The sequence below is a fragment of the Pseudophryne corroboree genome, chromosome 8 (genome assembly GCF_028390025.1).
Source record: "Pseudophryne corroboree isolate aPseCor3 chromosome 8, aPseCor3.hap2, whole genome shotgun sequence".
Lineage (NCBI taxonomy): Eukaryota > Metazoa > Chordata > Amphibia > Anura > Myobatrachidae > Pseudophryne > Pseudophryne corroboree.
This window is the reverse complement of record NC_086451.1, coordinates 3,288,254-3,316,140: the sequence shown is the minus strand read 5'-3', so window position 1 is coordinate 3,316,140 and position 27,887 is coordinate 3,288,254. Positions and strand designations below refer to the sequence as shown.

The 27,887-nt window shown below is 57.2% G+C and overlaps 1 protein-coding gene across 4 annotated transcripts in view; it reads left to right on the top strand.

Annotated features, from left to right (window-relative positions):
• The first annotated feature begins 875 nt into the window (after positions 1-875).
• The window catches only part of GDI1 (GDP dissociation inhibitor 1), a 147,558-nt gene continuing 120,546 nt past the window's right edge, over positions 876-27,887 (top strand). Inside the window, exons 1-2 of one of the 4 annotated variants that reach the window (XM_063935825.1) lie at positions 876-1,203; positions 23,855-23,966. Coding sequence is in view for 1 of the 4 variants with exons in the window: in XM_063935823.1 (XP_063791893.1) it covers positions 1,159-1,203 (45 nt within the window). In the remaining 3 variants the exon portion in view is untranslated. Of the gene's footprint in view, positions 1,204-23,849; positions 23,967-24,028; positions 24,106-27,887 lie in introns of those variants that run through there. The other 3 variants (XM_063935824.1, XM_063935823.1, XM_063935826.1) reach the window with 3 other exon arrangements.

Here is a 27,887-nt window from a genome sequence, read left to right as displayed (position 1 = left end):
ATAGAAGTAGCATACGACATTACATGCAGGATATTTTAGTAACACACAGAAGTAACAGTTTTGATCTGGTATGTAATTGTCCTTGAAGATAAGACACACACAAGCCTTATATTATATGAACAGACAAAGGCATCTTGTAGAGAGTGCGTACGTGTCTATTCAAACACATAACAATTCATATAGCATGTTTAACCCTTCATTAGGGAGGTAGAAATATTCACTTTTACACTATACTTATTATAAGGAAATTGATCATATAAAAAGTAATATTTACAAAGACAGAAGAGCTAACCCTTCAGGTATATAGGTTATTACACAGTATATATGGGTGGTATTAGGTATACAGGGTATTACACAGCATATATGGGTGGTATTAGGTATACCGGGTATTACACAGCATATATGGGTGGTATTAGACATTTATATAAGGTATTACACAGTATATATATGGGTGGTATTAGGTATATAGGTTATTACACAGTATATATATGGGTGGTATTAGGTATACAGGGTATTACACAGTATATATGGGTGGTATTAGACAGGTATATAGGGTATTACACAGTATATATGGGTGGTATTAAGTATACAGGGTATTACACAGCATATATGGGTGGTATTAGACAGGTATACAGGGTATTACACAGTATATATATGGGTGGTATTAGGTATACGGGGTATTACACAGTATATATGGGTGGTATTAGACAGGTATATAGGGTATTACACAGCATATATGGGTGGCACAGAAGATATTAGGAGCACCATGAGATAAATGACATTAGAGCATCCTCCCCACAGATGATGCAGGCGCGCAGTGATCCACATTTCGGGCCGCATCACTGAGGTCACTCTCCCTGTCCATCCCTGGATGACAGAGCAGAGGGTTCCGGGAAGTGTTACGTGTCACTGCTCTCCGAGCCCCCGGACTACGCTGGACTGTGGCTGGCCGCCACCCGTGCCTCCGCTCCCTGCCACGCCTCACTGTAGCTTCTGGGCCCGGGTCACAGCCAGGGACTACTTGCCGTCGCGGAGGCAGACAGGGCGGTGCAGTGTGCAGCCATCTTTGGTCCAGCCATTATCCGGCAGCAGCAGCGGCAGCAGCGGGGATACATTGCGGCTCTGTGCTGAGGGCGGTGGCTGCGGACTGCGGGCAGGATGGATGAGGAGTACGATGTCATCGTCCTGGGCACCGGCCTGACGGTGAGTGTGTCCCGGGGCAGTATGGTGCCTGTGCCGCGGGGTCTCCAGGGGCAGCCTGTGTATAGTGCCAGCCATTCTATAGCTCCAGAGGGGTGTGCCACGGGGAGCGGTGCAGTGAGGATGGGGTACAGGTATAGTGAGGATGGGGAGCGGTGCAGCGAGGATGGGGTGCAGGTATAGTGAGGATGGGGAGCGGTGCAGCGAGGATGGGGTACAGGTATAGTGAGGATGGGGAGCGGTGCAGTGAGGATGGGGTACAGGTATAGTGAGGACGGGGAGCGGTGCAGCGAGGATGGGGTACAGGTATAGTGAGGATGGGGAGCGGTGCAGCGAGGATGGGGTGCAGGTATAGTGAGGATGGGGAGCGGTGCAGCGAGGATGGGGTACAGGTATAGTGAGGATGGGGAGCGGTGCAGTGAGGATGGGGTACAGGTATAGTGAGGATGGGGAGCGGTGCAGCGAGGATGGGGTACAGGTATAGTGAGGATGGGGAGCGGTGCAGTGAGGATGGGGTACAGGTATAGTGAGGATGGGGAGCGGTGCAGTGAGGATGGGGTACAGGTATAGTGAGGATGGGGAGCGGTGCAGTGAGGATGGGGTACAGGTATAGTGAGGATGGGGAGCGGTGCAGCGAGGATGGGGTGCAGGTATAGTGAGGATGGGGAGCGGTGCAGCGAGGATGGGGTACAGGTATAGTGAGGATGGGGAGCGGTGCAGTGAGGATGGGGTACAGGTATAGTGAGGATGGGGAGCGGTGCAGCGAGGATGGGGTACAGGTATAGTGAGGATGGGGAGCGGTGCAGTGAGGATGGGGTACAGGTATAGTGAGGATGGGGAGCGGTGCAGTGAGGATGGGGTACAGGTATAGTGAGGATGGGGAGCGGTGCAGTGAGGATGGGGTACAGGTATAGTGAGGATGGGGAGCGGTGCAGCGAGGATGGGGTGCAGGTATAGTGAGGATGGGGAGCGGTGCAGCGAGGATGGGGTACAGGTATAGTGAGGATGGGGAGCGGTGCAGTGAGGATGGGGTGCAGGTATAGTGAGGATGGGGAGCGGTGCAGCGAGGATGGGGTACAGGTATAGTGAGGACGGGGAGCGGTGCAGTGAGGATGGGGTACAGGTATAGTGAGGATGGGGAGCGGTGCAGCGAGGATGGGGTACAGGTATAGTGAGGATGGGGAGCGGTGCAGTGAGGATGGGGTACAGGTATAGTGAGGATGGGGAGCGGTGCAGCGAGGATGGGGTACAGGTATAGTGAGGATGGGGAGCGGTGCAGTGAGGATGGGGTACAGGTATAGTGAGGATGGGGAGCTGTGCAGTGAGGATGGGGTACAGGTATAGTGAGGATGGGGAGCGGTGCAGTGAGGATGGGGTACAGGTATAGTGAGGATGGGGAGCGGTGCAGCGAGGATGGGGTGCAGGTATAGTGAGGATGGGGAGCGGTGCAGCGAGGATGGGGTACAGGTATAGTGAGGATGGGGAGCGGTGCAGTGAGGATGGGGTACAGGTATAGTGAGGATGGGGAGCGGTGCAGCGAGGATGGGGTACAGGTATAGTGAGGATGGGGAGCGGTGCAGTGAGGATGGGGTACAGGTATAGTGAGGATGGGGAGCGGTGCAGTGAGGATGGGGTACAGGTATAGTGAGGATGGGGAGCGGTGCAGTGAGGATGGGGTACAGGTATAGTGAGGATGGGGAGCGGTGCAGTGAGGATGGGGTGCAGGTATAGTGAGGATGGGGAGCGGTGCAGTGAGGATGGGGTACAGGTATAGTGACACGGGGAGCGGTGCAGTGAGGATGGGGTACAGGTATATTGAGATGGGGAGCGGTGCAGTGAGGATGGGGTGCTAGTGTAGTGAGGATGGGGAGCGGTGCAGTGAGGATGGGGTACAGGTATAGTGAGGATGGGGAGCGGTGCAGTGAGGATGGGGTACAGGTATAGTGAGGATGGGCAGCGGTGCAGTGAGGATGGGGTACAGGTATAGTGAGGATGGGGAGCGGTGCAGTGAGGATGGGGTACAGGTATAGTGAGGATGGGGAGCGGTGCAGTGAGGATGGGGTACAGGTATAGTGAGGATGGGGAGCGGTGCAGTGAGGATGGGGTACAGGTATAGTGAGGATGGGGAGCGGTGCAGCGAGGATGGGGTACAGGTATAGTGAGGATGGGGAGCGGTGCAGTGAGGATGGGGTGCTAGTGTAGTGAGGATGGGGAGCGGTGCAGTGAGGATGGGGTACAGGTATAGTGAGGATGGGGAGCGGTGCAGTGAGGATGGGGTGCTAGTGTAGTGAGGATGGGGAGCGGTGCAGTGAGGATGGGGTACAGGTATAGTGAGGATGGGGAGCGGTGCAGTGAGGATGGGGTGCTAGTGTAGTGAGGATGGGGAGCGGTGCAGTGAGGATGGGGTACAGGTATAGTGAGGATGGGGAGCGGTGCAGTGAGGATGGGGTGCTAGTGTAGTGAGGATGGGGAGCGGTGCAGTGAGGATGGGGTACAGGTATAGTGAGGATGGGGAGCGGTGCAGTGAGGATGGGGTACAGGTATAGTGAGGATGGGCAGCGGTGCAGTGAGGATGGGGTACAGGTATAGTGAGGATGGGGAGCGGTGCAGTGAGGATGGGGTACAGGTATAGTGAGGATGGGGAGCGGTGCAGTGAGGATGGGGTACAGGTATAGTGAGGATGGGGAGCGGTGCAGTGAGGATGGGGTACAGGTATAGTGAGGATGGGGAGCGGTGCAGCGAGGATGGGGAGCGGTGCAGTGAGGATGGGGTACAGGTATAGTGAGGATGGGGAGCGGTGCAGTGAGGATGGGGTGCAGGTATAGTGAGGATGGGGAGCGGTGCAGTGAGGATGGGGTGCAGGTATAGTGAGGATGGGGAGCGGTGCAGCGAGGATGGGGTACAGGTATAGTGAGGATGGGGAGCGGTGCAGCGAGGATGGGGTACAGGTATAGTGAGGATGGGGAGCGGTGCAGTGAGGATGGGGTACAGGTATAGTGAGGATGGGGAGCGGTGCAGTGAGGATGGGGTGCAGGTATAGTGAGGATGGGGAGCGGTGCAGTGAGGATGGGGTGCAGGTATAGTGAGGATGGGGAGCGGTGCAGCGAGGATGGGGTACAGGTATAGTGAGGATGGGGAGCGGTGCAGTGAGGATGGGGTGCAGGTATAGTGATGATGGGGAGCGGTGCAGCGAGGATGGGGTACAGGTATAGTGAGGATGGGGAGCGGTGCAGCGAGGATGGGGTACAGGTATAGTGAGGATGGGGTACAGGTATAGTGAGGATGGGGAGCGGTGCAGTGAGGATGGGGTGCAGGTATAGTGAGGATGGGGAGCGGTGCAGTGAGGATGGGGTGCAGGTATAGTGAGGATGGGGAGCGGTGCAGTGAGGATGGGGTACAGGTATAGTGAGGATGGGCAGCGGTGCAGTGAGGATGGGGTACAGGTATAGTGATGATGGGGAGCGGTGCAGTGAGGATGGGGTACAGGTATAGTGAGGATGGGGAGCGGTGCAGTGAGGATGGGGTGCAGGTATAGTGAGGATGGGGAGCGGTGCAGCGAGGATGGGGTGCAGGTATAGTGAGGATGGGGAGCGGTGCAGTGAGGATGGGGTGCAGGTATAGTGAGGATGGTGAGCGGTGCAGTGAGGATGGGGTACAGGTATAGTGAGGATGGGGAGCGGTGCAGTGAGGATGGGGTACAGGTATAGTGAGGATGGGGAGCGGTGCAGTGAGGATGGGGTACAGGTATAGTGAGGATGGGGAGCGGTGCAGTGAGGATGGGGTACAGGTATAGTGAGGATGGGGAGCGGTGCAGCGAGGATGGGGTACAGGTATAGTGAGGATGGGGAGCGGTGCAGTGAGGATGGGGTACAGGTATAGTGAGGATGGGGAGCGGTGCAGTGAGGATGGGGTGCAGGTATAGTGAGGATGGGGAGCGGTGCAGTGAGGATGGGGTGCAGGTATAGTGAGGATGGGGAGCGGTGCAGCGAGGATGGGGTGCAGGTATAGTGAGGATGGGGAGCGGTGCAGTGAGGATGGGGTACAGGTATAGTGAGGATGGGGAGCGGTGCAGTGAGGATGGGGTGCAGGTATAGTGAGGACGGGGAGCGGTGCAGTGAGGATGGGGTGCAGGTATAGTGAGGATGGGGAGCGGTGCAGTGAGGATGGGGTGCAGGTATAGTGAGGATGGGGAGCGGTGCAGTGAGGATGGGGTGCAGGTATAGTGAGGATGGGGAGCGGTGCAGCGAGGATGGGGTGCAGGTATAGTGAGGATGGGGAGCGGTGCAGTGAGGATGGGGTGCAGGTATAGTGAGGATGGGGAGCGGTGCAGCGAGGATGGGGTGCAGGTATAGTGAGGATGGGGAGCGGTGCAGTGAGGATGGGGTGCAGGTATAGTGAGGATGGGGAGCGGTGCAGTGAGGATGGGGTACAGTTATAGTGAGGATGGGGAGCGGTGCAGCGAGGATGGGGTACAGGTATAGTGAGGATGGGGAGCGGTGCAGCGAGGATGGGGTGCAGGTATAGTGAGGATGGGGAGCGGTGCAGTGAGGATGGGGTGCAGGTATAGTGAGGATGGGGAGCGGTGCAGTGAGGATGGGGTACAGGTATAGTGAGGATGGGGAGCGGTGCAGTGAGGATGGGGTGCAGGTATAGTGAGGACGGGGAGCGGTGCAGTGAGGATGGGGTACAGGTATAGTGAGGATGGGGAGCGGTGCAGCGAGGATGGGGTGCAGGTATAGTGAGGATGGGGAGCGGTGCAGTGAGGATGGGGTGCAGGTATAGTGAGGATGGGGAGCGGTGCAGTGAGGATGGGGTACAGTTATAGTGAGGATGGGGAGCGGTGCAGCGAGGATGGGGTACAGGTATAGTGAGGATGGTGAGCGGTGCAGTGAGGATGGGGTGCAGGTATAGTGAGGATGGGGTACAGTTATAGTGAGGATGGGGAGCGGTGCAGTGAGGATGGGGTACAGGTATAGTGAGGCTGGGGAGCGGTGCAGTGAGGATGGGGTACAGGTATAGTGATGATGGGGAGCGGTGCAGTGAGGATGGGGTGCAGGTATAGTGATATGGGGAGCGGTGCAGTGAGGATGGGGTACAGGTATAGTGAGGATTGATGAGCGGTGCAGCGAGGATGGGGTACAGGTATAGTGAGGATGGGGAGCGGTGCAGTGAGGATGGGGTGCTGGTATAGTGAGGATGGGGAGCGGTGCAGCGAGGATGGGGTGCAGGTATAGTGAGGATGGGGAGCGGTGCAGTGAGGATGGGGTACAGGTATAGTGATGATGGGGAGCGGTGCAGTGAGGATGGGGTGCAGGTATAGTGATATGGGGAGCAGTGCAGTGAGGATGGGGTACAGGTATAGTGAGGATGGGGAGCGGTGCAGCGAGGATGGGGTACAGGTATAGTGAGGATGGGGAGCGGTGCAGTGAGGATGGGGTGCAGGTATAGTGAGGATGGGGAGCGGTGCAGCGAGGATGGGGTGCAGGTATAGTGAGGATGGGGAGCGGTGCAGTGAGGATGGGGTACAGGTATAGTGATGATGGGGAGCGGTGCAGTGAGGATGGGGTGCAGGTATAGTGAGGATGGGGAGCGGTGCAGTGAGGATGGGGTGCAGGTATAGTGAGGATGGGGAGCGGTGCAGCGAGGATGGGGTGCAGGTATAGTGAGGATGGGGAGCGGTGCAGTGAGGATGGGGTGCAGGTATAGTGAGGATGGTGAGCGGTGCAGTGAGGATGGGGTACAGTTATAGTGAGGATGGGGAGCGGTGCAGCGAGGATGGGGTACAGGTATAGTGAGGATGGGGAGCGGTGCAGCGAGGATGGGGTGCAGGTATAGTGAGGATGGGGAGCGGTGCAGTGAGGATGGGGTGCAGGTATAGTGAGGATGGGGAGCGGTGCAGCGAGGATGGGGTGCAGGTATAGTGAGGATGGGGAGCGGTGCAGTGAGGATGGGGTGCAGGTATAGTGAGGATGGTGAGCGGTGCAGTGAGGATGGGGTACAGGTATAGTGAGGATGGGGAGCGGTGCAGCGAGGATGGGGTACAGGTATAGTGAGGCTGGGGAGCGGTGCAGTGAGGATGGGGTGCAGGTATAGTGAGGAGGGGGAGCGGTGCAGTGAGGATGGGGTGCAGGTATAGTGAGGATGGTGAGCGGTGCAGTGAGGATGGGGTACAGGTATAGTGAGGATGGTGAGCGGTGCAGTGAGGATGGGGTGCAGGTATAGTGACACGGGGAGCGGTGCAGTGAGGATGGGGTACAGGTATAGTGACACGGGGAGCGGTGCAGTGAGGATGGGGTACAGGTATAGTGACATGGGGAGCGGTGCAGTGAGGATGGGGTGCAGGTATAGTGAGGATGGTGAGCGGTGCAGTGAGGATGGGGTGCAGGTATAGTGAGGATGGTGAGCGGTGCAGTGAGGATGGGGTGCAGGTATAGTGACACGGGGAGCGGTGCAGTGAGGATGGGGTACAGGTATAGTGACACGGGGAGCGGTGCAGTGAGGATGGGGTACAGGTATAGTGACATGGGGAGCGGTGCAGTGAGGATGGGGTGCAGGTATAGTGAGGATGGGGAGCGGTGCAGTGAGGATGGGGTGCAGGTATAGTGAGGATGGTGTGCGGTGCAGTGAGGATGGGGTACAGGTATAGTGACATGGGGAGCGGTGCAGTGAGGATGGGGTGCAGGTATAGTGAGGATGGGGAGCGGTGCAGTGAGGATGGGGTGCAGGTATAGTGACACGGGGAGCGGTGCAGTGAGGATGGGGTACAGGTATAGTGACACGGGGAGCGGTGCAGTGAGGATGGGGTGCAGGTATAGTGACACGGGGAGCGGTGCAGTGAGGATGGGGTACAGGTATAGTGAGATGGGGAGCGGTGCAGCGAGGATGGGGTACAGGTATAGTGAGGATGGGGAGCGGTGCAGTGAGGATGGGGTGCAGGTATAGTGAGGATGGTGAGCGGTGCAGTGAGGATGGGGTACAGGTATAGTGAGGATGGTGAGCTGTGCAGTGAGGATGGGGTGCAGGTATAGTGACACGGGGAGCGGTGCAGTGAGGATGGGGTACAGGTATAGTGACACGGGGAGCGGTGCAGTGAGGATGGGGTACAGGTATAGTGACATGGGGAGCGGTGCAGTGAGGATGGGGTGCAGGTATAGTGAGGATGGGGAGCGGTGCAGTGAGGATGGGGTGCAGGTATAGTGAGGATGGTGAGCGGTGCAGTGAGGATGGGGTACAGGTATAGTGAAATGGGGAGCGGTGCAGTGAGGATGGGGTGCAGGTATAGTGAGGATGGGGAGCGGTGCAGTGAGGATGGGGTGCAGGTATAGTGACACGGGGAGCGGTGCAGTGAGGATGGGGTACAGGTATAGTGACATGGGGAGCGGTGCAGTGAGGATGGGGTGCAGGTATAGTGACACGGGGAGCGGTGCAGTGAGGATGGGGTACAGGTATAGTGACATGGGGAGCGGTGCAGTGAGGATGGGGTGCAGGTATAGTGAGGATGGGGAGCGGTGCAGTGAGGATGGGGTGCAGGTATAGTGAGGATGGGGAGCGGTGCAGTGAGGATGGGGTACAGGTATAGTGACATGGGGAGCGGTGCAGTGAGGATGGGGTGCAGGTATAGTGAGGATGGGGAGCGGTGCAGTGAGGATGGGGTGCAGGTATAGTGAGATGGGGAGCGGTGCAGTGAGGATGGGGTGCAGGTATAGTGAGGATGGGGAGCGGTGCAGCGAGGATGGGGTACAGGTATAGTGAGGATGGGGAGCGGTGCAGTGAGGATGGGGTGCAGGTATAGTGAGATGGGGAGCGGTGCAGTGAGGATGGGGTGCAGGTATAGTGAGGATGGGGAGCGGTGCAGCGAGGATGGGGAGCGGTGCAGTGAGGATGGGGTACAGGTATAGTGAGGATGGGGAGCGGTGCAGCGAGGATGGGGTACAGGTATAGTGAGGATGGGGAGCGGTGCAGTGAGGATGGGGTACAGGTATAGTGAGGATGGGGAGCGGTGCAGTGAGGATGGGGTACAGGTATAGTGAGGATGGGCAGCGGTGCAGTGAGGATGGGGTACAGGTATAGTGAGGATGGGGAGCGGTGCAGTGAGGATGGGGTACAGGTATAGTGAGGATGGGGAGCGGTGCAGTGAGGATGGGGTACAGGTATAGTGAGGATGGGGAGCGGTGCAGTGAGGATGGGGTACAGGTATAGTGAGGATGGGGAGCGGTGCAGCGAGGATGGGGAGCGGTGCAGTGAGGATGGGGTACAGGTATAGTGAGGATGGGGAGCGGTGCAGTGAGGATGGGGTGCAGGTATAGTGAGGATGGGGAGCGGTGCAGTGAGGATGGGGTGCAGGTATAGTGAGGATGGGGAGCGGTGCAGCGAGGATGGGGTACAGGTATAGTGAGGATGGGGAGCGGTGCAGCGAGGATGGGGTACAGGTATAGTGAGGATGGGGAGCGGTGCAGTGAGGATGGGGTACAGGTATAGTGAGGATGGGGAGCGGTGCAGTGAGGATGGGGTGCAGGTATAGTGAGGATGGGGAGCGGTGCAGTGAGGATGGGGTGCAGGTATAGTGAGGATGGGGAGCGGTGCAGCGAGGATGGGGTACAGGTATAGTGAGGATGGGGAGCGGTGCAGTGAGGATGGGGTGCAGGTATAGTGATGATGGGGAGCGGTGCAGCGAGGATGGGGTACAGGTATAGTGAGGATGGGGAGCGGTGCAGCGAGGATGGGGTACAGGTATAGTGAGGATGGGGTACAGGTATAGTGAGGATGGGGAGCGGTGCAGTGAGGATGGGGTGCAGGTATAGTGAGGATGGGGAGCGGTGCAGTGAGGATGGGGTGCAGGTATAGTGAGGATGGGGAGCGGTGCAGTGAGGATGGGGTACAGGTATAGTGAGGATGGGCAGCGGTGCAGTGAGGATGGGGTACAGGTATAGTGATGATGGGGAGCGGTGCAGTGAGGATGGGGTACAGGTATAGTGAGGATGGGGAGCGGTGCAGTGAGGATGGGGTGCAGGTATAGTGAGGATGGGGAGCGGTGCAGCGAGGATGGGGTGCAGGTATAGTGAGGATGGGGAGCGGTGCAGTGAGGATGGGGTGCAGGTATAGTGAGGATGGTGAGCGGTGCAGTGAGGATGGGGTACAGGTATAGTGAGGATGGGGAGCGGTGCAGTGAGGATGGGGTACAGGTATAGTGAGGATGGGGAGCGGTGCAGTGAGGATGGGGTACAGGTATAGTGAGGATGGGGAGCGGTGCAGTGAGGATGGGGTACAGGTATAGTGAGGATGGGGAGCGGTGCAGCGAGGATGGGGTACAGGTATAGTGAGGATGGGGAGCGGTGCAGTGAGGATGGGGTACAGGTATAGTGAGGATGGGGAGCGGTGCAGTGAGGATGGGGTGCAGGTATAGTGAGGATGGGGAGCGGTGCAGTGAGGATGGGGTGCAGGTATAGTGAGGATGGGGAGCGGTGCAGCGAGGATGGGGTGCAGGTATAGTGAGGATGGGGAGCGGTGCAGTGAGGATGGGGTACAGGTATAGTGAGGATGGGGAGCGGTGCAGTGAGGATGGGGTGCAGGTATAGTGAGGACGGGGAGCGGTGCAGTGAGGATGGGGTGCAGGTATAGTGAGGATGGGGAGCGGTGCAGTGAGGATGGGGTGCAGGTATAGTGAGGATGGGGAGCGGTGCAGTGAGGATGGGGTGCAGGTATAGTGAGGATGGGGAGCGGTGCAGCGAGGATGGGGTGCAGGTATAGTGAGGATGGGGAGCGGTGCAGTGAGGATGGGGTGCAGGTATAGTGAGGATGGGGAGCGGTGCAGCGAGGATGGGGTGCAGGTATAGTGAGGATGGGGAGCGGTGCAGTGAGGATGGGGTGCAGGTATAGTGAGGATGGGGAGCGGTGCAGTGAGGATGGGGTACAGTTATAGTGAGGATGGGGAGCGGTGCAGCGAGGATGGGGTACAGGTATAGTGAGGATGGGGAGCGGTGCAGCGAGGATGGGGTGCAGGTATAGTGAGGATGGGGAGCGGTGCAGTGAGGATGGGGTGCAGGTATAGTGAGGATGGGGAGCGGTGCAGTGAGGATGGGGTACAGGTATAGTGAGGATGGGGAGCGGTGCAGTGAGGATGGGGTGCAGGTATAGTGAGGACGGGGAGCGGTGCAGTGAGGATGGGGTACAGGTATAGTGAGGATGGGGAGCGGTGCAGCGAGGATGGGGTGCAGGTATAGTGAGGATGGGGAGCGGTGCAGTGAGGATGGGGTGCAGGTATAGTGAGGATGGGGAGCGGTGCAGTGAGGATGGGGTACAGTTATAGTGAGGATGGGGAGCGGTGCAGCGAGGATGGGGTACAGGTATAGTGAGGATGGTGAGCGGTGCAGTGAGGATGGGGTGCAGGTATAGTGAGGATGGGGTACAGTTATAGTGAGGATGGGGAGCGGTGCAGTGAGGATGGGGTACAGGTATAGTGAGGCTGGGGAGCGGTGCAGTGAGGATGGGGTACAGGTATAGTGATGATGGGGAGCGGTGCAGTGAGGATGGGGTGCAGGTATAGTGATATGGGGAGCGGTGCAGTGAGGATGGGGTACAGGTATAGTGAGGATTGATGAGCGGTGCAGCGAGGATGGGGTACAGGTATAGTGAGGATGGGGAGCGGTGCAGTGAGGATGGGGTGCTGGTATAGTGAGGATGGGGAGCGGTGCAGCGAGGATGGGGTGCAGGTATAGTGAGGATGGGGAGCGGTGCAGTGAGGATGGGGTACAGGTATAGTGATGATGGGGAGCGGTGCAGTGAGGATGGGGTGCAGGTATAGTGATATGGGGAGCAGTGCAGTGAGGATGGGGTACAGGTATAGTGAGGATGGGGAGCGGTGCAGCGAGGATGGGGTACAGGTATAGTGAGGATGGGGAGCGGTGCAGTGAGGATGGGGTGCAGGTATAGTGAGGATGGGGAGCGGTGCAGCGAGGATGGGGTGCAGGTATAGTGAGGATGGGGAGCGGTGCAGTGAGGATGGGGTACAGGTATAGTGATGATGGGGAGCGGTGCAGTGAGGATGGGGTGCAGGTATAGTGAGGATGGGGAGCGGTGCAGTGAGGATGGGGTGCAGGTATAGTGAGGATGGGGAGCGGTGCAGCGAGGATGGGGTGCAGGTATAGTGAGGATGGGGAGCGGTGCAGTGAGGATGGGGTGCAGGTATAGTGAGGATGGTGAGCGGTGCAGTGAGGATGGGGTACAGTTATAGTGAGGATGGGGAGCGGTGCAGCGAGGATGGGGTACAGGTATAGTGAGGATGGGGAGCGGTGCAGCGAGGATGGGGTGCAGGTATAGTGAGGATGGGGAGCGGTGCAGTGAGGATGGGGTGCAGGTATAGTGAGGATGGGGAGCGGTGCAGCGAGGATGGGGTGCAGGTATAGTGAGGATGGGGAGCGGTGCAGTGAGGATGGGGTGCAGGTATAGTGAGGATGGTGAGCGGTGCAGTGAGGATGGGGTACAGGTATAGTGAGGATGGGGAGCGGTGCAGCGAGGATGGGGTACAGGTATAGTGAGGCTGGGGAGCGGTGCAGTGAGGATGGGGTGCAGGTATAGTGAGGAGGGGGAGCGGTGCAGTGAGGATGGGGTGCAGGTATAGTGAGGATGGTGAGCGGTGCAGTGAGGATGGGGTACAGGTATAGTGAGGATGGTGAGCGGTGCAGTGAGGATGGGGTGCAGGTATAGTGACACGGGGAGCGGTGCAGTGAGGATGGGGTACAGGTATAGTGACACGGGGAGCGGTGCAGTGAGGATGGGGTACAGGTATAGTGACATGGGGAGCGGTGCAGTGAGGATGGGGTGCAGGTATAGTGAGGATGGTGAGCGGTGCAGTGAGGATGGGGTGCAGGTATAGTGAGGATGGTGAGCGGTGCAGTGAGGATGGGGTGCAGGTATAGTGACACGGGGAGCGGTGCAGTGAGGATGGGGTACAGGTATAGTGACACGGGGAGCGGTGCAGTGAGGATGGGGTACAGGTATAGTGACATGGGGAGCGGTGCAGTGAGGATGGGGTGCAGGTATAGTGAGGATGGGGAGCGGTGCAGTGAGGATGGGGTGCAGGTATAGTGAGGATGGTGTGCGGTGCAGTGAGGATGGGGTACAGGTATAGTGACATGGGGAGCGGTGCAGTGAGGATGGGGTGCAGGTATAGTGAGGATGGGGAGCGGTGCAGTGAGGATGGGGTGCAGGTATAGTGACACGGGGAGCGGTGCAGTGAGGATGGGGTACAGGTATAGTGACACGGGGAGCGGTGCAGTGAGGATGGGGTGCAGGTATAGTGACACGGGGAGCGGTGCAGTGAGGATGGGGTACAGGTATAGTGAGATGGGGAGCGGTGCAGCGAGGATGGGGTACAGGTATAGTGAGGATGGGGAGCGGTGCAGTGAGGATGGGGTGCAGGTATAGTGAGGATGGTGAGCGGTGCAGTGAGGATGGGGTACAGGTATAGTGAGGATGGTGAGCTGTGCAGTGAGGATGGGGTGCAGGTATAGTGACACGGGGAGCGGTGCAGTGAGGATGGGGTACAGGTATAGTGACACGGGGAGCGGTGCAGTGAGGATGGGGTACAGGTATAGTGACATGGGGAGCGGTGCAGTGAGGATGGGGTGCAGGTATAGTGACATGGGGAGCGGTGCAGTGAGGATGGGGTGCAGGTATAGTGAGGATGGTGAGCGGTGCAGTGAGGATGGGGTACAGGTATAGTGAAATGGGGAGCGGTGCAGTGAGGATGGGGTGCAGGTATAGTGAGGATGGGGAGCGGTGCAGTGAGGATGGGGTGCAGGTATAGTGACACGGGGAGCGGTGCAGTGAGGATGGGGTACAGGTATAGTGACATGGGGAGCGGTGCAGTGAGGATGGGGTGCAGGTATAGTGACACGGGGAGCGGTGCAGTGAGGATGGGGTACAGGTATAGTGACATGGGGAGCGGTGCAGTGAGGATGGGGTGCAGGTATAGTGAGGATGGGGAGCGGTGCAGTGAGGATGGGGTGCAGGTATAGTGAGGATGGGGAGCGGTGCAGTGAGGATGGGGTACAGGTATAGTGACATGGGGAGCGGTGCAGTGAGGATGGGGTGCAGGTATAGTGAGGATGGGGAGCGGTGCAGTGAGGATGGGGTGCAGGTATAGTGAGATGGGGAGCGGTGCAGTGAGGATGGGGTGCAGGTATAGTGAGGATGGGGAGCGGTGCAGCGAGGATGGGGTACAGGTATAGTGAGGATGGGGAGCGGTGCAGTGAGGATGGGGTGCAGGTATAGTGAGATGGGGAGCGGTGCAGTGAGGATGGGGTGCAGGTATAGTGAGGATGGGGAGCGGTGCAGCGAGGATGGGGAGCGGTGCAGTGAGGATGGGGTACAGGTATAGTGAGGATGGGGAGCGGTGCAGCGAGGATGGGGTACAGGTATAGTGAGGATGGGGAGCGGTGCAGTGAGGATGGGGTACAGGTATAGTGACATGGGGAGCGGTGCAGTGAGGATGGGGTGCAGGTATAGTGAGATGGGGAGCGGTGCAGTGAGGATGGGGTGCAGGTATAGTGACACGGGGAGCGGTGCAGTGAGGATGGGGTGCAGGTATAGTGAGGATGGGGAGCGGTGCAGTGAGGATGGGGTGCAGGTATAGTGACACGGGGAGCGGTGCAGTGAGGATGGGGTGCAGGTATAGTGAGGTGGGGAGCAGTGCAGTGAGGATGGGGTGCAGGTATAGTGACACGGGGAGCGGTGCAGTGAGGATGGAGTGCAGGTATAGTGAGAATGGGGAGCGGTGCAGTGAGGATGGGGTGCAGGTATAGTGACACGGGGAGCGGTGCAGTGAGGATGGGGAGCGGTGCAGTGAGGATGGGGTGCAGGTATAGTGAGGATGGGGAGCGGTGCAGTGAGGATGGGGTGCAGGTATAGTGAGGATGGGGAGCGGTGCAGTGAGGATGGGGTGCAAGTATAGTGACACGGGGAGCGGTGCAGTGAGGATGGGGTGCAGGTATAGTGAGGTGGGGAGCGGTGCAGTGAGGATGGGGTGCAGGTATAGTGAGGATGGGGAGCGGTGCAGTGAGGATGGGGTGCAGGTATAGTGAGGATGGGGAGCGGTGCAGTGAGGATGGGGTGCAGGTATAGTGACACGGGGAGCGGTGCAGTGAGGATGGGGTGCAGGTATAGTGAGGTGGAGAGCGGTACAGTGAGGATGGGGTGCAGGTATAGTGAGGATGGGGAGCGGTGCAGTGAGGATGGGGTGCAGGTATAGTGACACGGGGAGCGGTGCAGTGAGGATGGGGTGCAGGTATAGTGAGGATGGGGAGCTGTTTAGTGAGGATGGGGTGCTGGTATAGTGAGGATGGGGAGCAGTGCAGTGAGGATGGGGTGCAGGTATAGTGAGGATGGTGAGCGGTGCAGTGAGGATGGGGTGCAGGTATAGTGATATGGGGAGCGGTGCAGTGAGGATGGGGTGCATGTATAGTGACACGGGGAGCGGTGCAGTGAGGATGGGGTGCAGGTATAGTGAGAATGGGGAGTGGTGCAGTGAGGATGGGATGCAGGTATAGTGAGACGGGGAGCGGTGCAGTGAGGATGGGGTACAGGTATAGTGTGATGGGGAACGCTGCAGTAAGGATGGGGAGCGGTGCAGTGAGGATGGGGTGCAGGTATAGTGACACGGGGAGCGGTGCAGTGAGGATGGGGTACAGGTATAGTGAGATGGGGAGCGGTGCAGTGAGGATGGGGTGCAGGTATAGTGAGATGGGGAGCAGTGCAGTGAGGATGGGGTTCAGTGAGGATGGGGAGCGGTGCAGTGAGGATGGGGTGCAGGTATAGTGATATGTGTAGCGGTGCAGTGAGGATGGGGTACAGGTATAGTGACATGGGGAGCGGTGCAGTGAGGATGGGGTGCAGGTATAGTGAGATGGGGAGCGGTGCAGTGAGGATGGGGTGCAGGTATAGTGACACGGGGAGCGGTGCAGTGAGGATGGGGTGCAGTGAGGATGGGGTGCAGGTATAGTGAGGATGGGGAGCGGTGCAGTGAGGATGAGGTGCAGGTATAGTGACACGGGGAGCGGTGCAGTGAGGATGGGGTGCAGGTATAGTGAGGTGGGGAGCAGTGCAGTGAGGATGGGGTGCAGGTATAGTGACATGGGGAGCGGTGCAGTGAGGATGGGGTGCAGGTATAGTGAGAATGGGGAGCGGTGCAGTGAGGATGGGGTGCAGGTATAGTGACACGGGGAGCGGTGCAGTGAGGATGGGGAGCGGTGCAGTGAGGATGGGGTGCAGGTATAGTGAGGATGGGGAGCGGTGTAGTGAGGATGGGGTGCAGGTATAGTGAGGATGGGGAGCGGTGCAGTGAGGATGGGGTGCAGGTATAGTGAGGATGGGGAGCGGTGCAGTGAGGATGGGGTGCAAGTATAGTGACACGGGGAGCAGTGCAGTGAGTATGGGGTGCAGGTATAGCGAGGAGGGGAGCGGTGCAGTGAGGATGGGGTGCAGGTATAGTGAGGATGGGGAGCGGTGTAGTGAGGATGGGGTGCAGGTATAGTGAGGATGGGGAGCGGTGCAGTGAGGATGGGGTGCAGGTATAGTGAGATGGGGAGCGGTGCATTGAGGATGGGGTACAGGTATAGTTAGATGGGGAGCGATGCAGTGAGTATGGGGTGCAGGTATAGTGAGGATGGAGTGCAGGTATAGTGATATGGGGAGCGGTGCAGTGAGGATGGGGTGTATGTATAGTGACACGGGGAGCGATGCAGTGAGGATGGGGTGCAGGTATAGTGAGAATGGGGAGCGGTGCAGTGAGGATGGGGTGCATGTATAGTGAGATGGGGAGCGGTGCAGTGAGGATGGGGTGCAGGTATAGTGATATGTGTAGCAGTGCAGTGAGGATGGGGTACAGGTATAGTGAGATGGGGAGCGGTGCAGTGAGGATGGGGTACAGGTATAGTTAGATGGGGAGCGGTGCAGTGAGGATGGGGTGCAGGTATAGTGATGATGGGGAGCGGTGCAGTGAGGATGGAGTGCAGGTATAGTGATATGTGGAGCGGTGCAGTGAGGATGGGGTGCATGTATAGTGACACGGAGAGCGGTGCAGTGAGGATGGGGTGCAGGTATAGTGAGAATGGGGAGCGGTGCAGTGAGGATGGGGTGCAGGTATAGTGAGATGGGGAGCGGTGCAGTGAGGATGGGGTGCAGGTATAGTGACACGGGGAGCGGAGCAGTGAGGATGGGGTGCAGGTATAGTGAGGTGGGGAGCGGTGCAGTGAGGATGGGGTACAGGTATAGTGAGGATGGGGAGCGGTGCAGTGAGGATGGGGTGCAGGTATAGTGAGAATGGGGAGTGGTGCAGTGAGGATGGGGTGCAGGTATAGTGAGACGGGGAGCGGTGCAGTGAGGATGCGGTACAGGTATAGTGTGATGGGGAACGCTGCAGTAAGGATGGGGAGCGGTGCAGTGAGGATGGGGTGCAGGTATAGTGACACGGGGAGCGGTGCAGTGAGGATGGGGTACAGGTATAGTGAGATGGGGAGCGGTGCAGTGAGGATGGGGTGCAGGTATAGTGAGATGGGGAGCAGTGCAGTGAGGATGGGGTTCAGTGAGGATGGGGAGCGGTGCAGTGAGGATGGGGTGCAGGTATAGTGATATGTGTAGCGGTGCAGTGAGGATGGGGTACAGGTATAGTGAGATGGGGAGCGGTGCAGTGAGGATGGGGTGCAGGTATAGTGAGATGGGGAGCGGTGCAGTGAGGATGGGGTGCAGGTATAGTGACACGGGGAGCGGTGCAGTGAGGATGGGGTGCAGTGAGGATGGGGTGCAGGTATAGTGACACGGGGAGCGGAGCAGTGAGGATGGGGTCCAGGTATAGTGAGGTGGGGAGCGGTGCAGTGAGGATGGGGTACAGGTATAGTGAGGATGGGGAGCGGTGCAGTGAGGATGGGGTGCAGGTATAGTGAGGATGGGGAGCGGTGCAGTGAGGATGGGGTGCAGGTATAGTGAGGATGGGGAGCGGTGCAGTTAGAATGTGGTGCAGGTATATTGAGATGGGGAGCGGTGCAGTGAGGATGGGGTGCAGGTATAGTGAGGATGGGGAGCGGTGCAGTGAGGATGGGGTGCTGGTGTAGTGAGGATGGGGAGTGGTGCAGTGAGGATGGGGTGCAGGTATAGTGAAGATGGGGAGCGGTGCAGTGAGGATGGGGTACAGGTATAGTGATATGGGGAGCGGTGCAGTGAGGATGGGGTGCAGGTATAGTGATATGGAGAGCGGTGCAGTGAGGATGGAGTGCATGTATAGTGACACGGGGAGCGGTGCAGTGAGGATGGGGTGCAGGTATAGTGAGATGGGGAGCGGTGCAGTGAGGATGGGGTACAGGTATAGTGACATGGGGAGCGGTGCAGTGAGGATGGGGTACAGGTATAGTGACATGGGGAGCGGTGCAGTGAGGATGGGTTGCAGGTATAGTGAGATGGGGAGCGGTGCATTGAGGATGGGGTGCAGGTATAGTGACACGGGGAGCGGTGCAGTGAGGATGGGGTGCAGTGAGGATGGGGTGCAGGTATAGTGAGGATGGGGAGCGGTGCAGTGAGGATGGGGTGCAGGTATAGTGACACGGGGAGCGGTGCAGTGAGGATGGGGTGCAGGTATAGTGAGGTGGGGAGCAGTGCAGTGAGGATGGGGTGCAGGTATAGTGACACGGGGAGCGGTGCAGTGAGGATGGGGTGCAGGTATAGTGAGAATGGGGAGCGGTGCAGTGAGGATGGGGTGCAGGTATAGTGACACGGGGAGCGGTGCAGTGAGGATGGGGAGCGGTGCAGTGAGGATGGGGTGCAGGTATAGTGAGGATGGGGAGCGGTGCAGTGAGGATGGGGAGCGGTGCAGTGAGGATGGGGTGCAAGTATAGTGACACGGGGAGCGGTGCAGTGAGGATGGGGTGCAGGTATAGTGAGGTGGGGAGCGGTGCAGTGAGGATGGGGTGCAGGTATAGTGAGGATGGGGAGCGGTGCAGTGAGGATGGGGTGCAGGTATAGTGAGGATGGGGAGCGGTGCAGTGAGGATGGGGTGCAGGTATAGTGACACGGGGAGCGGTTCAGTGAGGATGGGGTGCAGGTATAGTGAGGTGGAGAGCGGTACAGTGAGGATGGGGTGCAGATATAGTGAGGATGGGGAGCGGTGCAGTGAGGATGGGGTGCAGGTATAGTGACACGGGGAGCGGTGATGTGAGGATGGGGTGCAGGTATAGTGAGGATGGGGAGCTGTTTAGTGAGGATGGGGTGCTGGTATAGTGAGGATGGGGAGCAGTGCAGTGAGGATGGGGTGCAGGTATAGTGAGGATGGGGTGCAGGTATAGTGATATGGGGAGCGGTGCAGTGAGGATGGGGTGCATGTATAGTGACACGGGGAGCGGTGCAGTGAGGATGGGGTGCAGGTATAGTGAGAATGGGGAGTGGTGCAGTGAGGATGGGGTGCAGGTATAGTGAGGATGGGGTGCAGGTATAGTGAGACGGGGAGCGGTGCAGTGAGGATGGGGTACAGGTATAGTGTGATGGGGAACGCTGCAGTAAGGATGGGGAGCGGTGCAGTGAGGATGGGGTGCAGGTATAGTGACACGGGGAGCGGTGCAGTGAGGATGGGGTACAGGTATAGTGAGATGGGGAGCGGTGCAGTGAGGATGGGGTGCAGGTATAGTGACACGGGGAGCGGTGCAGTGAGGATGGGGTACAGGTATAGTGAGATGGGGAGCGGTGCAGTGAGGATGGGGTGCAGGTATAGTGAGATGGGGAGCAGTGCAGTGAGGATGGGGTTCAGTGAGGATGGGGAGCGGTGCAGTGAGGATGGGGTGCAGGTATAGTGATATGTGTAGCGGTGCAGTGAGGATGGGGTACAGGTATAGTGACATGGGGAGCGGTGCAGTGAGGATGGGGTGCAGGTATAGTGAGACGGGGAGCGGTGCAGTGAGGATGGGGTGCAGGTATAGTGACACGGGGAGCGGTGCAGTGAGGATGGGGTGCAGTGAGGATGGGGTGCAGGTATAGTGAGGATGGGGAGCGGTGCAGTGAGGATGAGGTGCAGGTATAGTGACACGGGGAGCGGTGCAGTGAGGATGGGGTGCAGGTATAGTGAGGTGGGGAGCAGTGCAGTGAGGATGGGGTGCAGGTATAGTGACACGGGGAGCGGTGCAGTGAGGATGGGGTGCAGGTATAGTGAGAATGGGGAGCGGTGCAGTGAGGATGGGGTGCAGGTATAGTGACACGGGGAGCGGTGCAGTGAGGATGGGGAGCGGTGCAGTGAGGATGGGGTGCATGTATAGTGAGGATGGGGAGCGGTGTAGTGAGGATGGGGTGCAGGTATAGTGAGGATGGGGAGCGGTGCAGTGAGGATGGGGTGCAGGTATAGTGAGGATGGGGAGCGGTGCAGTGAGGATGGGGTGCAAGTATAGTGACACGGGGAGCAGTGCAGTGAGGATGGGGTGCAGGTATAGTGAGGTGGGGAGCGGTGCAGTGAGGATGGGGTGCAGGTATAGTGAGGATGGGGAGCGGTGTAGTGAGGATGGGGTGCAGGTATAGTGAGGATGGGGAGCGGTGCAGTGAGGATGGGGTGCAGGTATAGTGAGATGGGGAGCGGTGCATTGAGGATGGGGTACAGGTATAGTTAGATGGGGAGCGATGCAGTGAGTATGGGGTGCAGGTATAGTGAGGATGGAGTGCAGGTATAGTGATATGGGGAGCGGTGCAGTGAGGATGGGGTGCATGTATAGTGACACGGGGAGCGGTGCAGTGAGGATGGGGTGCAGGTATAGTGAGAATGGGGAGCGGTGCAGTGAGGATGGGGTGCATGTATAGTGAGATGGGGAGCGGTGCAGTGAGGATGGGGTGCAGGTATAGTGATATGTGTAGCAGTGCAGTGAGGATGGGGTATAGTGAGATGGGGAGCGGTGCAGTGAGGATGGGGTACAGGTATAGTTAGATGGGGAGCAGTGCAGTGAGGATGGGGTGCAGGTATAGTGAGGATGGGGAGCGGTGCAGTGAGGATGGAGTGCAGGTATAGTGATATGGGGAGCGGTGCAGTGAGGATGGGGTGCATGTATAGTGACACGGGGAGCGGTGCAGTGAGGATGGGGTGCAGGTATAGTGAGAATGGGGAGCGGTGCAGTGAGGATGGGGTGCAGGTATAGTGAGATGGGGAGCGGTGCAGTGAGGATGGGGTGCAGGTATAGTGACACGGGGAGCGGAGCAGTGAGGATGGGGTGCAGGTATAGTGAGGTGGGGAGCGGTGCAGTGAGGATGGGGTACAGGTATAGTGAGGATGGGGAGCGGTGCAGTGAGGATGGGGTGCAGGTTTAGTGAGGATGGGGAGCGGTGCAGTGAGGATGGGGTGCAGGTGTAGTGAGGATGGGGAGCGGTGCAGTGAGGATGGGGAGCGGTGCAGTTAGAATGTGGTGCAGGTATATTGAGATGGGGAGCGGTGCAGTGAGGATGGGGTGCAGGTATAGTGAGGATGGGGAGCGGTGCAGTGAGGATGGGGTGCTAGTGTAGTGAGGATGGGGAGTGGTGCAGTGAGGATGGGGTGCAGGTATAGTGAAGATGGGGAGCGGTGCAGTGAGGATGGGGTACAGGTATAGTGATATGGGGAGCGGTGCAGTGAGGATGGGGTGCAGGTATAGTGATATGGGGAGCGGTGCAGTGAGGATGGAGTGCATGTATAGTGACACGGGGAGCGGTGCAGTGAGGATGGCGTGCAGGTATAGTGAGGATGGGCAGCGGTGCAGTGAGGATGGGGTGCAGGTATAGTGAGATGGGGAGTGGTGCAGTGAGGATGGGGTGCAGGTATAGTGACACGGGGAGCGGTGCAGTGAGGATGGGGTGCAGGTATAGTGAGGATGGAGTGCAGGTATAGTGAGGATGGGGTGCTGGTATAGTGAGGATGGGATGCTGTTATAGTGAGGATGGGGAGCAGTGCAGTGAGGATGGGGTGCAGGTATAGTGCGGATGGGGTGCAGGTATAGTGAGACGGGGAGTGGTGCAGTGAGGATGGGGAGCGGTGCAGTGAGGATGGGGTGCAGGTATAGTGAGATGGGGAGCGGTGCAGTGATGATGGGGAGCGGGCAGTGAGGGTGCGGAGCAGTGTAGTGAGGATGGGGTGCAGGTATAGTGAGGATGGGGAGCGGTGCAGTGAGGATGGGGTGCAGGTATAGTGAGATGGGGAGTGGTGCAGTGAGGATGGGGTGCAGGTATAGTGACACGGGGAGCGGTGCAGTGAGGATGGGGTGCAGGTATAGTGAGGATGGAGTGCAGGTATAGTGAGACGGGGAGTGGTGCAGTGAGGATGGGATGTTGTTATAGTGAGGATGGGGAGCAGTGCAGTGAGGATGGGGTGCAGGTATAGTGAGGATGGGGTGCAGGTATAGTGAGACGGGGAGTGGTGCAGTGAGGATGGGGTGCAGGTATAGTGAGAATGGGGAGTGGTGCAGTGAGGATGGGGTGCAGGTATAGTGAGATGGGGAGCGGTGCAGTGAGGATGTTGAGCGGTGCAGTGAGGATGGGGTGCAGGTATAGTGAGATGGGGAGCGGTGCAGTGAGAATGAGGGAGGTGCAGGTATAGTGAGATGGGGAGCGGTGCAATGATGATGGGGAGCGGGCAGTGAGGGTGCGGAGCAGTGTAGTGAGGATGGGGTGCAGGTATAGTGACATGGGGAGCGGTGCAGTGAGGTTGGGGAGCGGGCAGTGAGGGTGCGGAGCAGTGTAGTGAGGATGGGGTGCAGGTATAGTGACATGGGGTGCAGGTATAGTGAGGATGGGGAGCGGTGCAGTGAGGATCGGGTGCAGGTATAGTGAGATGGGGAGCGTTGCAGTGAGGATGAGGTGCAGGTATAGTGAGATGGGGAGCAGTGCAGTGAGGTTGGGGAGCGGTGCAATGAGGTTGGGGAGCGGTGCAGTGAGGGTGGGGAGCAGTGTAGTGAGATGGGGAGCGGTGCAGTGAGGTTGGGGTGCGGTGCAGTGAGGGTGGGGAGCAGTGTAGTGAGATGGGGAGCGGTGCAGTGAGGATGGGGTGCAGGTATAGTGAGATGGGGAGCGGTGCAGTGAGGATGGGGTGCAGGTATAGTGAGATGGGGAGCGGTGCAGTGAGGATGAGGTGCAGGTATAGTGAGATGGGGAGCGGTGCAGTGAGGATGAGGTGCAGGTATAGTGAGATGGGGAGCGGTGCAGTGAGGTTGGGGTGCGGTGCAGTGAGGATGGGGAGCAGTGTAGTGAGATGGGGAGCGGTGCAGTGAGGATGGGGTGCAGGTATAGTGAGATGGGGAGCGGTGCAGTGAGGTTTGGGAGCGGTGCAGTGAGGGTTGGGAGCAGTGCAGTGAGGTTGGGGAGCGGTGCAGTGAGGATGGGGAGCGGTGCAGTGAGGGTGGGGAGCGGTGCAGTGATGATGGGTAGCTGTGCAGTGATGGTGGGGAGCGGTGCAGTGATGATGGGTAGCTGTGCAGTGATGGTGGGGAGCGGTGCAGTGAGGGTGGGGAGCAGTGTAGTGAGATGGGGAGCGGTGCAGTGAGCATGGGGTGTAAGCAGTGCAGTAGGACCGGTGAGGCTCTGTTGGGGATGATGACATTAGTATGGATTGTGCGCTCTCCTTGGTGCTGAATTAGTGAATGGTAAATAAGTGCACTCTCTCTCACCAGGACAGTATCGCACGGGTTCAGGGGTCGGATGTTACCGGATGGCTCAGATACTGGCTGCACATTGATGGGATATAGTTCCGTGAATTGATGGGGCTGTTCCAGTTATTTCATAGATAGGTGACTGCACCTGGAGAGTAGAGGTGGAAATAAGGCTGGTCCTGGTTCTGGCTGAAGGACTGTGGCCCAGCCCCTCACTCTGCATTTTCACTGATCAGGTTTCCCCGTCGGGGAGGATGTGACATCCTGGAATTCCAGTGTACGCAGCAATTCATGCAAAGCTCCCTGACACATTGTTACTCAGCAACGTGACAGCCTGTATAGGACACTGCCAGGAGTCACACAGTAACATGACAGCCTGTATAGGACACTGCCAGGAGTCACACAGTAACATGACAGTCTGTATAGGACACTGCCAGGAGTCACACAGTAACATGACAGTCTGTATAGTACACTGCCAGGAGTCACACAGTAACATGACAGCCTGTATAGGACACTGCCAGGAGTCACACAGTAACATGACAGCCTGTATAGGACACTGCCAGGAGTCACACAGTAACATGACAGTCTGTATAGGACACTGCCAGGAGTCACACAGTAACATGACAGCCTGTATAGGACACTGCCAGGAGTCACACTGTAACATGACAGCCTGTATAGGACACTGCCAGGAGTCACACAGCAACATGACAGCCTGTATAGGACACTGCCAGGAGTCACACGTAACATGACAGCCTGTATAGGACACTGCCAGGAGTCACACAGTAACATGACAGCCTGTATAGGACACTGCCAGGAGTCACACAGTAACATGACAGTCTGTATAGGACACTGCCAGGAGTCACACAGTAACATGACAGTCTGTATAGGACACTGCCAGGAGTCACACAGTAACATGACAGTCTGTATAGGACACTGCCAGGAGTCACACAGTAACATGACAGCCTGTATAGGACACTGCCAGGAGTCACACAGTAACATGACAGTCTGTATAGGACACTGCCAGGAGTCACACAGTAACATGACAGCCTGTATAGGACACTGCCAGGAGTCACACAGTAACATGACAGCCTGTATAGGACACTGCCAGGAGTCACACAGTAACATGACAGCCTGTATAGGACACTGCCAGGAGTCACACGTAACATGACAGCCTGTATAGGACACTGCCAGGAGTCACACGTAACATGACAGCCTGTATAGGACACTGCCAGGAGTCACACAGTAACATGACAGTCTGTATAGGACACTGCCAGGAGTCACACAGTAACATGACAGTCTGTATAGGACACTGCCAGGAGTCACACAGTAACATGACAGCCTGTATAGGACACTGCCAGGAGTCACACAGTAACATGACAGCCTGTATAGGACACTGCCAGGAGTCACACAGTAACATGACAGCCTGTATAGGACACTGCCAGGAGTCACACAGTAACATGACAGCCTGTATAGGACACTGCCAGGAGTCACACAGTAACATGACAGTCTGTATAGTACACTGCCAGGAGTCACACAGTAACATGACAGCCTGTATAGGACACTGCCAGGAGTCACACAGTAACATGACAGCCTGTATAGGACACTGCCAGGAGTCACACAGTAACATGACAGCCTGTATAGGACACTGCCAGGAGTCACACGTAACATGACAGCCTGTATAGGACACTGCCAGGAGTCACACGTAACATGACAGCCTGTATAGGACACTGCCAGGAGTCACACAGTAACATGACAGTCTGTATAGGACACTGCCAGGAGTCACACAGTAACATGACAGTCTGTATAGGACACTGCCAGGAGTCACACAGTAACATGACAGCCTGTATAGGACACTGCCAGGAGTCACACAGTAACATGACAGCCTGTATAGGACACTGCCAGGAGTCACACAGTAACATGACAGCCTGTATAGGACACTGCCAGGAGTCACACAGTAACATGACAGCCTGTATAGGACACTGCCAGGAGTCACACAGTAACATGACAGCCTGTATAGGACACTGCCAGGAGTCACACAGTAACATGACAGTCTGTATAGTACACTGCCAGGAGTCACACAGTAACATGACAGCCTGTATAGGACACTGCCAGGAGTCACACAGTAACATGACAGTCTGTATAGGACACTGCCAGGAGTCACACAGTAACATGACAGTCTGTATAGTACACTGCCAGGAGTCACACAGTAACATGACAGCCTGTATAGGACACTGCCAGGAGTCACACAGTAACATGACAGCCTGTATAGGACACTGCCAGGAGTCACACAGTAACATGACAGTCTGTATAGGACACTGCCAGGAGTCACACAGTAACATGACAGTCTGTATAGTACACTGCCAGGAGTCACACAGTAACATGACAGCCTGTATAGGACACTGCCAGGAGTCACACAGTAACATGACAGCCTGTATAGGACACTGCCAGGAGTCACACGTAACATGACAGTCTGTATAGGACACTGCCAGGAGTCACACAGTAACATGACAGCCTGTATAGGACACTGCCAGGAGTCACACAGTAACATGACAGCCTGTATAGGACACTGCCAGGAGTCACACAGTAACATGACAGCCTGTATAGGACACTGCCAGGAGTCACACAGTAACATGACAGCCTGTATAGGACACTGCCAGGAGTCACACAGTAACATGACAGCCTGTATAGGACACTGCCAGGAGTCACACAGTAACATGACAGCCTGTATAGGACACTGCCAGGAGTCACACAGTAACATGACAGCCTGTATAGGACACTGCCAGGAGTCACACAGTAACATGACTGCCTGTATAGGACACTGCCAGGAGTCACACAGTAACATGACAGCCTGTATAGAACACTGCCAGGAGTCACACAGTAACATGACAGCCTGTATAGGACACTGCCAGGAGTCACACAGTAACATGACAGCCTGTATAGGACACTGCCAGGAGTCACACAGTAACATGACAGCCTGTATAGGACACTGCCAGGAGTCACACAGTAACATGACAGCCTGTATAGGACACTGCCAGGAGTCACACAGTAACATGACAGCCTGTATAGGACACTGCCAGGAGTCACACTGTAACATGACAGCCTGTATAGGACACTGCCAGGAGTCACACAGTAACATGACAGCCTGTATAGGACACTGCCAGGAGTCACACAGTAACATGACAGCCTGTATAGGACACTGCCAGGAGTCACACAGTAACATGACAGCCTGTATAGGACACTGCCAGGAGTCACACAGTAACATGACAGCCTGTATAGGACACTGCCAGGAGTCACACAGTAACATGACAGCCTGTATAGGACACTGCCAGGAGTCACACAGTAACATGACAGTCTGTATAGGACACTGCCAGGAGTCACACAGTAACATGACAGCCTGTATAGGACACTGCCAGGAGTCACACAGTAACATGACAGCCTGTATAGGACACTGCCAGGAGTCACACAGTAACATGACAGTCTGTATAGGACACTGCCAGGAGTCACACAGTAACATGACAGCCTGTATAGGACACTGCCAGGAGTCACACAGTAACATGACAGCCTGTATAGGACACTGCCAGGAGTCACACAGCAACATGACAGCCTGTATAGGACACTGCCAGGAGTCACACAGTAACATGACAGCCTGTATAGGACACTGCCAGGAGTCACACAGTAACATGACAGCCTGTATAGGACACTGCCAGGAGTCACACAGTAACATGACAGTCTGTATAGGACACTGCCAGGAGTCACACAGTAACATGACAGCCTGTATAGGACACTGCCAGGAGTCACACAGTAACATGACAGCCTGTATAGGACACTGCCAGGAGTCACACAGTAACATGACAGCCTGTATAGGACACTGCCAGGAGTCACACAGTAACATGACAGCCTGTATAGGACACTGCCAGGAGTCACACAGTAACATGACAGCCTGTATAGGACACTGCCAGGAGTCACACAGTAACATGACAGCCTGTATAGAACACTGCCAGGAGTCACACAGTAACATGACAGCCTGTATAGGACACTGCCAGGAGTCACACAGTAACA